A 14,469-nucleotide genomic window follows, 5' to 3' on the forward strand; every position below is an offset into this window, starting at 1 on the left:
TTGTTTACTGGTAAAATGCACATGAGGGGATATTTCAGGGGTACTCCGGGCAGAGCAAAATTCAGTTGGTGATACAGTAACCGAAAAAGGTTGGAAACCAATGGGTTAGAACATGGAGCCAGCAACATCAGGGTTATGGGTTCAAGTCCTGCGCGTGTCAATGTTGACGGTTCTGTGAGATGCTTGGGATAAAAACTTCGGCTTAAATGACCATATATATGCTCTTATGCTTGTCCCAGGGCCTGGTGATGCTGTGTGAGACCATCGAGGAGTGCTGGGATCACGAGGCCGAGGCGCGGCTCTCGGCGGGCTGCGTGGAGGAACGCATCATCCAGATGCAACGCCAGACCAACGTCATCGCCCCCGAGGAGATTGTCACCGTCGTCACCATGGTGACCAACGTGGACTTCCCTCCCAAGGAGTCCAGCCTATGAATGGACGGACATTGACTGGACGTGCCAGGTGGTGGACATGGAGCTATTTTGATTGGATGTTTTCAGGTATACATTGATCGACCAGAGTGGCCCGTTCAGGATCATGAACTCTGGATGATCCCGGGTTCATCTCTGACCCCTGACCTCCTCAGATGGGTGTGCTGGCATGGCGTGGTGTGTTTTAGTGCTGGGCGCTACACTACTGTCATTCAGGAAATACCTGGCTGTGCCCACCAACACTGGTTTGGTTTCTACCCACTTCATAGTATCATGATGTGTTGGATTCAGTTGGACTCCCATAGCGAGCCTCAAACTGTACAACAGAATCCTTCAAAAGAGCAACACTAGGTCGTAACAAACCCTGTGAGCTGGGCAAAAGGGATATTTTATATATGAACGAAAACACTAGGACCTCCTAATAGACTTCTGTTCTATTTTCTAAGAAGAGGAAGGGGAAGAGGACGGACTCTCCAAGAAGAACTGTTACGGCTCAGTAAAGAAAAAAGGGCGACTTGTTTTAAAATTCCTTTGCTGTTTCCTTTCTGTGTTTATATGATAATGACAATTGTAATGCCAATAAGAAACAGCTTCTGAATGTCACGTGTACTGCTGCTGTCAAGGTTTATTTTAAGGGGGGGGATCCATTTCCAAGCGTTACTACTTTGAAAGCAAAACCATAGACCTCCCTCGAATCAACAAGGTATACCTCAGTCCCATCTTCATTACAACACTGCAACTCTAGAAACAGAACTACTATTGTTTCTAGTTCTATTAAGTATATTTCTATGACGACAGCAATCTCTGTAAACCATTCAGATGACATCATTACTTTGGTATTATTGAACTGTATACTGTACAGCTGTGGCAGGTGAAAGTAGAATGGTTCTCACCACAGTTTTTAAAACTAGTCTGCCAAGAGATGTGTGACCATACATTTACACACGTACATCTGCCATCTTGTTTTTCTTCTTTGCACGATTTTTTTTGTCCTTATTATTTTTCCTTATTTTGTCCTTCCTTGCGGTTTTAAATCGTTTTCATTGAAAACATGTTAATCCTACATTTTAAGAGTATTTCAATAACCCCCTAAATCATTGAAAATGATTTTAAAAAAGCACTTCTTCCTTATTTTGGCTTGCTGTGTCAACCGAGTATTTAATGATGTGAGCATGCCTTTTGGTTATCCTTTGGTCTTCTTTTTAAAAAAGCTCAGGAAGCTACTCTTCTGTCTCTCTTGACTCCCTTGTTATTACCCATCTGTATCTCCCAGTCCCTAGCTACTTCTCGAGTCCCTTGCTACTACCCCTCTGTCTCTCCTTGTCCGTAGCTACTACCCTTCTGTCTCTCCAGTCCCTAGCTACTACCCTTCTGTCTCTCCTTGTCCTTAGCTACTACCCCTCTGTCTCTCCTTGTCCGTAGCTACTACCCTTCTGTCTCTCCAGTCCCTAGCTACTACCCTTCTGTCTCTCCAGTCCCTAGCTACTACCCTTCTGTCTCTCCAGTCCCTAGCTACTACCCTTCTGTCTCTCCTTGTCCTTAGCTACTACCCCTCTGTCTCTCCAGTCCCTAGCTACTACCCCTCTGTCTCTCCTTGTCCGTAGCTACTACCCTTCTGTCTCTCCTTGTCCGTAGCTACTACCCTTCTGTCTCTCCAGTTCCTAGCTACTACCCTTCTGTCTCTCCAGTTCCTAGCTACTACCCTTCTGTCTCTCCAGTTCCTAGCTACTACCCTTCTGTTTCTCCAGTCCCTAACTACTACCCTTCTGTCTCTCCAGTCCCTAACTACTACCCTTCTGTCTCTCCAGTCCCTAGCTACTACCCTTCTGTCTCTAGTCCCTAGCTACTACCCTTCTGTCTCTCCAGTACCTAACTACTACCCTTCTCACTCTCTCAGTTCCTAGCTACTACCCTTCTGTTTCTCTAGTCCCTAGTTACTACCCTTCTGTCTCTCCAGTCCCTAGCTACTACCCTTCTGGCTCTAGTCCCTAGCTACTACCCTTCTGTCTCTCCAGTCCCTAGCTACTACCCTTCTGTCTCTCCAGTCCCTAGCTACTACCCTTCTGTCTCTCCAGTCCCTAGCTACTACCCTTCTGTCTCTCCAGTCCCTAGCTACTACCCTTCTGGCTCTAGACCCTAGCTACTACCCTTCTGTCTCTCCAGTCCTTAGCTACTACCCTTCTGTCTCTCCAGTCCCTAACTACTACGCTTCTGTCTCACCTTGTCCCTAGCTACTACCCTTCTGTTTCTCTAGTCCCTAGTTACTACCCTTCTGTCTCTCCAGTTCCAAGCTACTACCCTTCTGTCTCTCCAGTCCTTAGCTACTACCCTTCTGTCTCTCCAGTCCCTAACTACTACGCTTCTGTCTCACCTTGTCCCTAGCTACTACCCTTCTGTTTCTCTAGTCCCTAGTTACTACCCTTCTGTCTCTCCAGTCCCTAGCTACTACCCTTCTGTCTCTCCAGTCCCTAGCTACTACCCTTCTGTTTCTCCAGTCCCTAGCTGCTACCCTTCTGTTTCTCGAGTCCCTAGCTACTACCCTTCTGTTTCTCCAGTCCCTAGTTACTACCCTTCTGTCTCCCCAGTCCTTAGCTACTACCCTTCTGTCTCTCCAGTCCTTAGCTACTACCCTTATGTCTCTCCAGTCCCTAGCTACTACCCTTCTCATTCTACCAGTCCCTAGCTACTACCCTTCTGTCTCTCCAGTCCCTAGTTACTACCCTTCTGTCTCTCCAGTCCCTAACTACTACCCTTCTCACTCTACCAGTCCCTAGCTACTACCCTTCTGTCTCCCCAGTCCCTAACTACTACCCTTCTGTCTCTCCAGTCCCTAACTACGACCCTTCTGTCTCTCCAGTCCCTAACTACTATCCTTCTCACTCTCTCAGTTCCTAGCTACTACCCTTCTGTCTCTCCAGTCCCTAGCTACTACCCTTCTGTTTCTCCAGTCCCTAGTTTTACCCTTCTGTCTCTCCAGTACCTAACTACTACCCTTCTCACTCTCTCAGTTCCTAGCTACTACCCTTCTGTTTCTCTAGTCCCTAGTTACTAACCTTCTGTCTCTAGTCCCTAGCTACTACCCTTCTGTCTCTCCAGTCCTTAGCTACTACCCTTCTGTCTCTCCAGTCCCTAACTACTACCCTTCTGTCTCACCTTGTCCGTAGCTACTACCCTTCTGTCTCTCTAGTCCCTAGCTACTACCCTTCTGTTTCTCTAGTCCCTAGTTACTACCCTTCTGTCTCTCCAGTCCCTAGCTACTACCCTTCTGTCTCTCCAGTCCCTAGCTACTACCCTTCTGTCTCTCCAGGCCCTAGCTACTACCCTTCTGTTTCTCGAGTCCCTAGCTACTACCCTTCTGTCTCTCCAGTCCCTAGCTACTACCCTTCTGTTTCTCCAGTTCCTAGCTACTACCCTTCTGTTTCTCCAGTCCCTAGCTGCTACCCTTCTGTCTCTCCAGTCCCTAGTTACTACCCTTCTGTTTCTCCAGTTCCTAGCTACTACCCTTCTGTCTCTCCAGTCCCTAACTACTATCCTTCTCACTCTCTCAGTTCCTAGCTACTACCCTTCTGTCTCTCCAGTCCCTAGCTACTACCCTTCTGTTTCTCCAGTCCCTAGTTACTACCCTTCTGTCTCTCCAGTACCTAACTACTACCCTTCTCACTCTCTCAGTTCCTAGCTACTACCCTTCTGTTTCTCTAGTCCCTAGTTACTACCCTTCTGTCTCTCCAGTCCCTAGCTACTACCCTTCTGGCTCTAGTCCCTAGCTACTACCCTTCTGTCTCTCCAGTCCCTAGCTACTACCCTTCTGTCTCTCCAGTCCCTAACTACTACGCTTCTGTCTCACCTTGTCCCTAGCTACTACCCTTCTGTTTCTCTAGTCCCTAGTTACTACCCTTCTGTCTCTCCAGTTCCAAGCTACTACCCTTCTGTCTCACCTTGTCCGTAGCTACTACCCTTCTGTCTCTCTAGTCCCTAGCTACTACCCTTCTGTTTCTCTAGTCCCTAGTTACTACCCTTCTGTCTCTCCAGTCCCTAGCTACTACCCTTCTGTCTCTCCAGTCCCTAGCTACTACCCTTCTGTCTCTCCAGGCCCTAGCTACTACCCTTCTGTTTCTCGAGTCCCTAGCTACTACCCTTCTGTCTCTCCAGTCCCTAGCTACTACCCTTCTGTTTCTCCAGTTCCTAGCTACTACCCTTCTGTTTCTCCAGTCCCTAGCTGCTACCCTTCTGTCTCTCCAGTCCCTAGTTACTACCCTTCTGTCTCTCCAGTCCCTAGTTACTACCCTTCTGTCTCTCCAGTCCCTAGCTACTACCCTTCTGTCTCTCCAGTCCCTAGTTACTACCCTTCTGTCTCTCCAGTTCCTAGCTACTACCCTTCTGTTTCTCCAGTCCCTAGCTGCTACCCTTCTGTTTCTCGAGTCCCTAGCTACTACCCTTCTGTTTCTCCAGTCCCTAGTTACTACCCTTCTGTCTCCCCAGTCCTTAGCTACTACCCTTCTGTCTCTCCAGTCCTTAGCTACTACCCTTATGTCTCTCCAGTCCCTAGCTACTACCCTTCTCACTCTACCAGTCCCTAGCTACTACCCTTCTGTCTCTCCAGTCCCTAGTTACTACCCTTCTGTCTCTAGTCCCTAGCTACTATCCTTCTGTTTCTCCAGTCCCTAGCTACTACCCTTCTGTTTCTCCAGTCCCTAGTTACTACCCTTCTGTCTCTAGTCCCTAGCTACTATCCTTCTGTTTCTCCAGTCCCTAGCTACTACCCTTCTGTTTCTCCAGTCCCTAGTTACTACCCTTCTGTCTCAAGTCCCTAGCTACTACCCTCCTGTCTCTCCAGTCCCTAGTTACTACCCTTCTGTCTCTAGTCCCTAGCTACTATCCTTCTGTTTCTCCAGTCCCTAGCTACTACCCTTCTGTTTCTCCAGTCCCTAGTTACTACCCTTCTGTCTCTAGTCCCTAGCTACTATCCTTCTGTTTCTCCAGTCCCTAGCTACTACCCTTCTGTTTCTCCAGTCCCTAGTTACTACCCTTCTGTCTCTAGTCCCTAGCTACTATCCTTCTGTTTCTCCAGTCCCTAGCTACTACCCTTCTGTCTCAAGTCCCTAGCTACTACCCTCCTGTCTCTCCAGTCCCTAGCTGCTACCCTTCTGCTTTGAGACGCGGGTGACCTTTCACACCGACTCTCTCTCTCTCTTCCTGGTGCCATCTCAACCATAGTGTTAAAACATCTCTACTTCTAGCCTCTCTATCATCTCAACTCAGTTGAGCCTTGAATCAGTGTGACAACGTTACTACTGTAGGCCCAGCCTGGGCAAAACAAGGATGACTCTCGTCGTCCTTCCGGACTTTGATTTGTGAATGTGTTCTGTCTGCCATTTCTAGCTTGTCGTACGAGCTCAGATGTGTCTTCTGGGTGACATTGACACTGATGATGATGATGTGTTCATCTTTTGCATTCTCTCTTTTCGCACCTCGTCAGTGTTTTAACTGGAACTACAACATCTACAGCAACGTTCAGGGATTCAATACTATGCTTTTCAGTAATTACCACAGTATATGCAACCCGTGCAGAATGGTGAAAGGGCGTACATACTTGCATTGCTGCAGGAGCGACTTTCACACCACTGTAGCATTTTTTTAAACAGTTCATCTTGTCTATTGATGTTTTAATGATTTGCTGAGCTGAGCTTTCGGGTATTAGACAGAGAGCAGGTGGGCAGGTGCCAACTCAAACAATTATTGCTTTACCTCTATCTGAAAGACAGTGGAACGGACTTAGGGGAGGCCCAACTGTATTACTGGATTGTGTCTGTACTCTCGGGAGGGGGGGGGGGGTGAAGGCTGCAGTTGGCCAGTGGTCTCGCAGCGGATGTAGGCTCTATCGCAATTAGTCTTTCCTTGGTTCCGCACATCCTGTCTCCTTGCCTAATATGGTTGAGGAGGAGAGGGGATGCGAAGATTCAAGGACATTTTGAATTGAGAAAGCCGTAGAATGGTGGCCGTTACTGTGAATCCCCCCCCCCCCCCCCCCCCCTCCCTCCCTCGCTACACACTGGAACCATGTATCGCTCAGCAATAGCAACTAGCAAGCATAGGGCATTGGAGGAAGAGTGGAAGGGGCACCAGTTTCCAAGCAGTCAGTGGTGAACCAACAGTCTAATATACAATCACTACAGTTCTACTGCATTATTTTGATTGGCGTATGTGCTTCTGAGAAGAAAAAAAAATATGTTGCCATGATGTGATCCTCTGATTTCTGGTATTTTGAGGGTATCATTTTGTGTACACGATTTTATTTTTTAAACCACAGCTACTTGTACAAAGCTGATTTCACTGTACAGCCGTTTTAAACCCCAAACCCCGCTACAATCTTCTTAGTTGATCAGACCTTGGCCTTCTTGTGAGGGTTGATTTTCTTTCAGATCAACTTCAGAAAGCCCGAATAACATGTGACTTCAGACTGGCTGGAATATTGAAATGCACATTATGTAAATACACATGTCATTTTTAGATTGTAGATGATGGATATAGCATGAGGTTGTTTCTATGGTTATTAGAATATATCACAAAGACGAAAAAAAATATCCCAGATAAAGGAATTATTACATAATAAGATTTTACCTGTTTATTTTGTATATCTATGTTTTTAAATTGTATCAATTTATAGCTCCAATGGCCCGAATCGGTCACTCTTCCTTCCCCAGATGAGACTAATTTCTTTCTAAGGTGGTCTGATGAATGTTCCCTCAAATGGAACCCTGAATCAACAGTTATACCATTTTCACACCGCTGAGCTGAGCCAAACTAAGCCGGACCGAGTTGGATAGAGATAGCCTGGTTAAGCATCCACCGTAGCTGCTGGAAGAAAGCTGAAAATGACCGTGTGATCGGAAGATATCAGAGCCAGCAAAGTATGGTTGGGGTTGGCTCGGTAGTGTGAAAATAGTCATTGTTTTACCTCAGACATCCTAGCTCAGACCCTTACGTTACACTACAGCATTGAGAGACCATTGCTACAATGTTCCAGCAGTGTTGCAAGAATGTTATCCCTTGTATGTGACCAGCAGACAGTGTTTTCTGTAACACACTTCCTCTCAAAACAACCCTAAAGCTAAACCTAGGTTAGCTTCGGTTCTGTATTTGCTGATAGTCGAACAGTGTGACTTGGCACAAATGACTGTTCTATTGGCAAGTGGACTTGCCAATAATTTTTATGCTTTGCAAGTTATTTAACAAACTTTTTCAGATGCCTGGTTGGAAGTGGATGTTAAATATTGTACAGAGAAATTGTATGCTATTGTCCCTAAAATAAAGTATAGTGACTGCTCATTGCTGATGTTGTCTATCTGAAATCATCTATGAATTGTTTTTATCTAATAATGTTGGTTTCAGAAAACAGACCACTAGATGGCAGCGTTTAGCATTGAATGGGTCTTTAGGTTTTATTTTATTTACACACAGGGAATATACACATGCCAGAAACATTTTAATCAGGTCATTCATTGTCAGTCTGTGAGGGGATGGTTTGGGATCCCATGTCTTTCAGTGGTTGTCCAAAACCAACCCTCAAACTGGACTCAATATTAAAGAATATTACCTTTGACAAGCATTTCGACTCTCTTCAAACTGAAAGAAGACCTTTCTTCATTGTTGACGCAGATACCTTAAGAATGATCTATAGAAACGTTATAAAAACATATTGTAATGACCTGACTAGATCATAAAGGAACAATTGTCCAGACAGTGTTGAGTTTACGAATTGCCGGTTTATTAACCCAACTTTACACAGGCTACTGTTTGGCCGTAGCCCACGCCAAATAAACGAAAGATACCCCAAAAGCCAACCGTGACCTCTTGTGAAACCCAGACGTAAGAGAGAGAACAATGGCTAAACCTGGTCTTAACTTCCAATGCTCCCTGCCCAACCCCCCTCCACGCCACTCCGCCAACCACCACGATGCCCGGCATCAGAACATTCCAGGCATCCCCGTGATTGGCAGATAGCAGGTTGATTGGCATGTCGGACCCCGCGAACACTGGTAAGTACAACACCACCCACTAATAGCCTACCACATAACACACCGCTGTCTGTGCGGGTCGCTACAATATGATGGATAGTGTGTAGGAAATTGTGTTCTACTGAGATGATAATGATGTCATGCGGACCCACCTTGATGACAACTTGCTTGTCAAAATGATGTATAGAATGAGATTTCCACTGGAGGACCTAAAAAAAACGAAAGAAAATGTGGCGTAAATGTATATATTGTAACTCCCAGCAATAATATGCCCGCTTTTGCGTAGCCTTCTGTTCATACATCCTTACCATTTGTAGATGTCATTCATCGTAGATGTCAGTCAAGTGTTTTATCGCAATTATCAGGCAAAGTTTATGAATGGACAGACCTGGGGTGAAAATCAGGCCAAATCATTGATGTGTGATAAGATAGTAACCCTGCCTCACAATCTTTCGACTAAATCCACGAAAAAAACTTTTTTACTCATTCACTATGATAACTCTGAAGTTCTGAGCTCAACACTGTCTTGCTCACTGTCTCATAACTACTATAACTGTAGCTGGAAACGGCTGATTTTCTATGGAATATCTACATGGGTGTACAGAAGCCCATTATCAGCTGCCATCACTCCTGTGTTCCAACTGCATGTTGTGTTAGCTAATCCAAGTGTATCATTTTAAAAGGCAAATTTATCATTGGAAAACCCTTTTGCAATTATGTTAGCACAGCTGAAAACCATTGTTCTGATTAAAGAAGCAATAAAAGTGGCCTTTTTTTAGACTAGTTGAGTGTCTGGAGCATCAGCATTTGTGGGTTCGATTACAGGCTCAAAATGGCCAGAAACAAAGACTTTCTTCTGAAACTCGTCAGTCTATTCTTGTTCTGAGAAATGAACTCTATTCCATGCGAGAAATTGCCAAGAAACTGAAGATCTCGTACAACGCTGTGTACTACTCCCTTCACAGAACAGCGCAAACTGGCTCTAACCAGAATAGAAAGAGGAGTGGGAGGCCCCGGTGCACAACTGAGCAAGAGGACAAGTACCTTCGAGTGTCTAGTTTGAGAAACAGATGCCTCACAAGTCCTCAACTGGCAGCTTCATTAAATAGTACCCGCAAAACACCAGTCTCAACTTCAACAGTGAAGAGGCGACTCCGGGATTCTGGCCTTCTAGGCAGAGTTTCTCTGTCCAGTGTCTGTGTTCTTTAACAAATATTGTGGTTAAACTCAAATATACTAATTGAAGAAAAAACTTTATTTTTCACAAAAAAAATGTAAATGATGTATAATCTTTGTAAATTATATCATAAATAGGACTGGTAGAGTTATGTCACACATGCAGCTAACACAGATTACGGAAATGTCTGCTCTACCCAAAATTACAGCCAACTAATTGCAGCATTACCAGAAAAATAGAGGAGGCAAGTGGAAGGGGGAAAAAGTAAGGAACTTGTCTGTCAGCCCTGCATTAAAGACCAACTTTGGTTAAAGAAAATTGGGATAATTAAAAATACATACCAGTTTCATTTAAGGACCAAAAAAATTACAGCTGTACCATTTCAATTGCAAAATAGATAGGAAGAGATTTTCGATGTACCGATTCCATGGCACATGGTTTATGAATTGACACACAAAATGGACACGGACTCCAAAACGTAGAATTGTTCAGCTTAAATGATTATACAAAATTTTTGCAACCTATAGAATGTTATTTATATGCGGGATACAACCTTTCCAGCTCTGCAGATTCATTAGATCATTTATTTTGGTACTGTCCATATGTACTGTAGCTCGTTTTTGATCACAGGTCCAGGAAGGGCTGAAGAATTGTAATATTTACCTAGAGCTAACGCTGCAGATAGCAATACTGGGTGATTTAAAAAGTCTGATTTAAAAAGTCACAGTCAATCAATCAATAATATAATAATTATTTTAGAAAAAAATGTTATCTTTAATTTACAATCTGTAGAAACAATGAGAATAGAAAGGTTCAGAACTTTTATGAAGCATCACAGCACAGCTGAAAAGTATATGGCAAATAGAAATCCAATATGGATGGTGTTAAGGGATAGATGTGAGGGTTTGAATGGAACTGAAGGGTGGGACTAATAACAACAAGATAACCAATGTAAAACATACAGGGTCTGTAAAATGTATATAGGTTCAGAAATCTTGTGAAATAGCACAGTTACAAATATATGGCAAATAGGACATCAGAAATAGAGGAAGGCCAGGACTAAAAACAAACAAAATATAACTATTGTAAAATAGATTGTGTCTGTAAAATGTATATAATATGTACAGTTGAAGTCGGAAGTTTATATACACCTCAGCCAAATACATTTAAACTCAGTGTTTCACAATTCCTGACATTTAATCGTAGTAAAAAATGACTGTCTTAGGTCAGTTAGGATCACCACTTTATTTTAGAATGTGAAATGTCAGAATAATAGTAGAGAATTATTTCAGCTTTTATTTCTTTCATCACATTCCCAGTGGGTTAGAAGTTTACATACACTCAATTAGTATTTGGTAGCATTGCCTTTAAATTGTTTAACTTGGGTCAAACGTTTCAGCTAGCATTCCACAAGCTTCCCACAAGTTGGGTGAATTTTGGCCAATTCCTCCTGACAGAGCTGGTGTAACTGAGTCAGGATTGTAGGCCTCCTTGCTCACACACGCTTTTTCAGTTCTGACCACAAATTTCAATAGGATTGAGGTCAGGGCTTTGTGATGGCCACTCCAATACCTTGACTTTGCTGTCCTTAAGCCATTTTGCCACAACTTTGGAAGTATGCTTGGGGTCATTGTCCATTTGGAAGACCCATTTGCGACCAAGCTCTAACTTCCTGACTGATGTCTTGAGATGTTGCTTCATTATATCCAAATAATTTTCCTCCCTCATGATGCCATCTATTTTGTGAAGTGCACCAGTCCCTCCTGCAGAAAAGCACCCCCACAACATGATGCTGCCACCCCCGTGCTTCACGGTTGGGATGGTGTTCTTCGGCTTGCAAGCCTCCCCCTTTTTCCTCCAAACATAATGATGGTCATTATGGCCAAACTAAATATTAGTTTATGACTTCAAGCCTATCAACTCCCGAGAAAAGGCTGGCAATACTAAAATGCATATAAGAACATCCAATAGTCAAAGGTATATGAAATACAAATGGTATAGAGAGAAATAGTCGACGCGTCATAATTCCTATAAGAACTACAACCTAAAAATTCTTAGCTGGGAATATTGAATAACTGGGATAACTTTCATATGTTCTCATGTTCTGAGCAAGGAACTTAAACCTTAGCTTTTTACATGGCACATATTGCACTTTTACTTTCTGCTCCCACACTGTTTTTGCATTATGTTTCATTATTTATTTGAGACTAAATGGATTTTATTTATGTATTATATTAGGTTAAAATAAAAGGGTTCATTGTTCATTCAGTATTGTTGTAAATGTCATTATTACAAATATATATAAAAATCGTCCGATTAATCGGTATCTGCTTTTCTTGGTCCCCCAATCATCGGTATCGGTATCAGTGTTGAAAAATCATAATCGGTCGACCTCTAGTCCAAACACACCAAAACAGTTGTGAAGAGGGCACGACAAAACCTTTTCCCCCTCAGGAGACTGAAAAGATTTGTCATGGGTCCCCAGATCCTCAAAAAGTTCTACAGGTCCCACGCTTTGTGACACGCTATGAGTGGACTATGGTGTTGAACACAGAGCTGTAGTCAATGAACAGCATTCTCACATATGTACTCTTCTTTAGGTGAGTAAGGGCAGTGTGGAGTGTAATTGAGATTGCATCGTCTATGGATCTGTTGGGTGTGAGTGCTACAGGGCGGTAGTCATTGTGGCAGGAAGCCATAGAGTTCTTGGGAACAGGAATGATGGTGTTCAGCTTCCAACATGTGGGGATTACAGACTGGGACAAGGAGTGGTTGAAAATGATCATGAATATAACTGCCAGCTGTTCTGTACATGCTCTGAGAACGTGCTCTGGAATACCGTCCGGCCCCAAGGCCTTATGAGTGTTGACCTGATTAAAAACCTTGTTCACATCGGCCTCAGAGAGCGAGATCACCCAGTCCCCTGGGTCAGCGGCTCAGTGTTGTCTTTGTTGAAGCGTGTGTTTGCCTGGTAGAGAGGCATCGTTGGGCAGATCACAGCTCGGTCTTCCTTTGTAATCCGGAATGGACTGTAGCCTTTGCCACGTGTCGGGCATCGGAACTTGTGTAATAGGATTCCACCTTGTTCCTATGTAGCACTACGGAGGTTGTAGCCGGAATTCTTGTACTTGTTCGTGTCCTCAGCCATAGCCTCGGGGTTGGCTGCGATAGCCATGCACATTTCTCAACAGAGTGTGTCACGGGTACTTCCAATTGGAGCTTCTGCTTGTAAACAGGAAGCAGGAGTATAGTGTCATCTGATTTGCCGAAGAGGGGACAAGGGAGGGCCTTGTATGCTTGCTTGTGGGTAGAATAGCAATGGTCTAGGACTTTAACGCCCCTAGTGGCAAAGGAGACGTGTTGATGGAAGTTGGGCATTATGTGTCTTAATAACGTGGAATTAAAATCACCAACAACAAGCAAAGCAGCCTCCGGGTGCATGGTTTCCTGCTTGTTTATAGTCTTGTACAGTTCATTAAGTGGCAGCTAGTTGTTTTTCTTGTCCCGAGGCTGAATCCCGAGGCGGCAGGGTAGCCTAGTGGTTAGAGCGTTGGACTAGTAACCGGAAGGTTGCAAGTTCAAATCCCCGAGCTGACAAGGTACAAGGTACAAATCTGTCGTTCTGCCCCTGAACAGGCAGTTAACCCACTGTTCCTAGGCCGTCATTGAAAATAAGAATTTGTTCTTAACTGACTTGCCTAGTTAAATAAAGGTAAAAAAAAAAAAATATATATATATATATATATATATACAGCAGTCACAATAACAGATAAGCTCTCTCGGGAGCTAGAAGGATCGGCATTTGACCATCAGGTATTCCAAGATGGGTGAACAATGGGTTGAGGCTTCCACTGCGCTAGTCAGCACACCATTTGTTGTTGATGAAGAGGCATACCCATCCCACTCTCGAATTCCCTAAATCCAATGTCCTGTCTACTCGGTGAATGGAGAATACATTGAGTTGGATAGCCTTAGGGGGTATCTTGTCCAAAAGCCATGTTTCAGAAAAGCAGAGAATATTGCAGTTACGAGAATCCCGTTGATAGCTTCCTCCATTCGCCGGCTTTTACTCTTGAACAGCCCGAAAATCATGTCGGAATTACACGAAGAGGCCAGGGCACATGAGTCAAAGTCGAAGTTGAAGCCGGAATTGAGGTTAGTAACTGTCGATCTGATGTTCAAAAGTTCTTGTCAATCATAAAAAAAGGATAGCAGACACATTTAGTGCAAAAACGGTAAAGATAAATGCCAAAAGAATCACAAAATAGCAAAATTGAGTCGGAGCTCGCAAAACGACAGCCATACAGTATGGCGCCATCTTCCCAAGTGTCAATAACAATCCGGAGATACCACAACCAAAAACACTGGATGAACGGAGACATCATTCAATGCCAGCAGAACAAACCCTCACGACTTGGTAGTGCGCGACGCGTACAAGGCAAGCAGGTAAGAGTACTGCAAATCCATTAGGGGCGCAAAAAGACAATACGGACTCAAACTTGAATTGATGATCGACAACTCAGACTCGAGACATGTGGCCAAGACTACAGACTATCACAGATTACAAAGGCAAATCCAGCTGTGTGGTGCCCACAGAAGCCTCACTCCCAGACGAACTTAACACATTCTTTGCTCACTTCGAGGCAAACAATACCAAAGCCAATCAGGAAGACTCTCGCTGCTCCGGATGACCAGGTACTTTCACGCTCTGAGGCTGGAGGAGAGAATGTACTTTCACGCTCCTATAGGGAGGAGGTAAGTGAACTGGCATTGTGGTACCAGGACAACAACCTCTCCCTCAATCAGCAAAACAAAGGAGTTGATTGTTGACTTCAGGAAGCAGAGG

At 44.2% G+C, this 14,469-nt stretch overlaps 1 protein-coding gene across 4 annotated transcripts in view; it reads left to right on the plus strand.

Annotated features, from left to right (window-relative positions):
- The window catches only part of LOC129840676 (activin receptor type-2A-like), a 53,141-nt gene extending 46,678 nt beyond the window's left edge, over positions 1-6,463 (plus strand). For all 4 annotated transcript variants that reach the window (XM_055908718.1, XM_055908720.1, XM_055908719.1 and 1 more), the window contains one exon: positions 240-6,463. In XM_055908718.1, coding sequence (XP_055764693.1) covers positions 240-434 — 195 coding nt within the window. In that variant the 3' untranslated portion in view covers positions 435-6,463. The remainder of the gene's footprint in view (positions 1-239) is intronic.
- The last annotated feature ends 8,006 nt before the right edge of the window (positions 6,464-14,469 follow it).

This window comes from Salvelinus fontinalis, chromosome 41 (genome assembly GCF_029448725.1).
Source record: "Salvelinus fontinalis isolate EN_2023a chromosome 41, ASM2944872v1, whole genome shotgun sequence".
NCBI classification, from domain to species: domain Eukaryota; kingdom Metazoa; phylum Chordata; class Actinopteri; order Salmoniformes; family Salmonidae; genus Salvelinus; species Salvelinus fontinalis.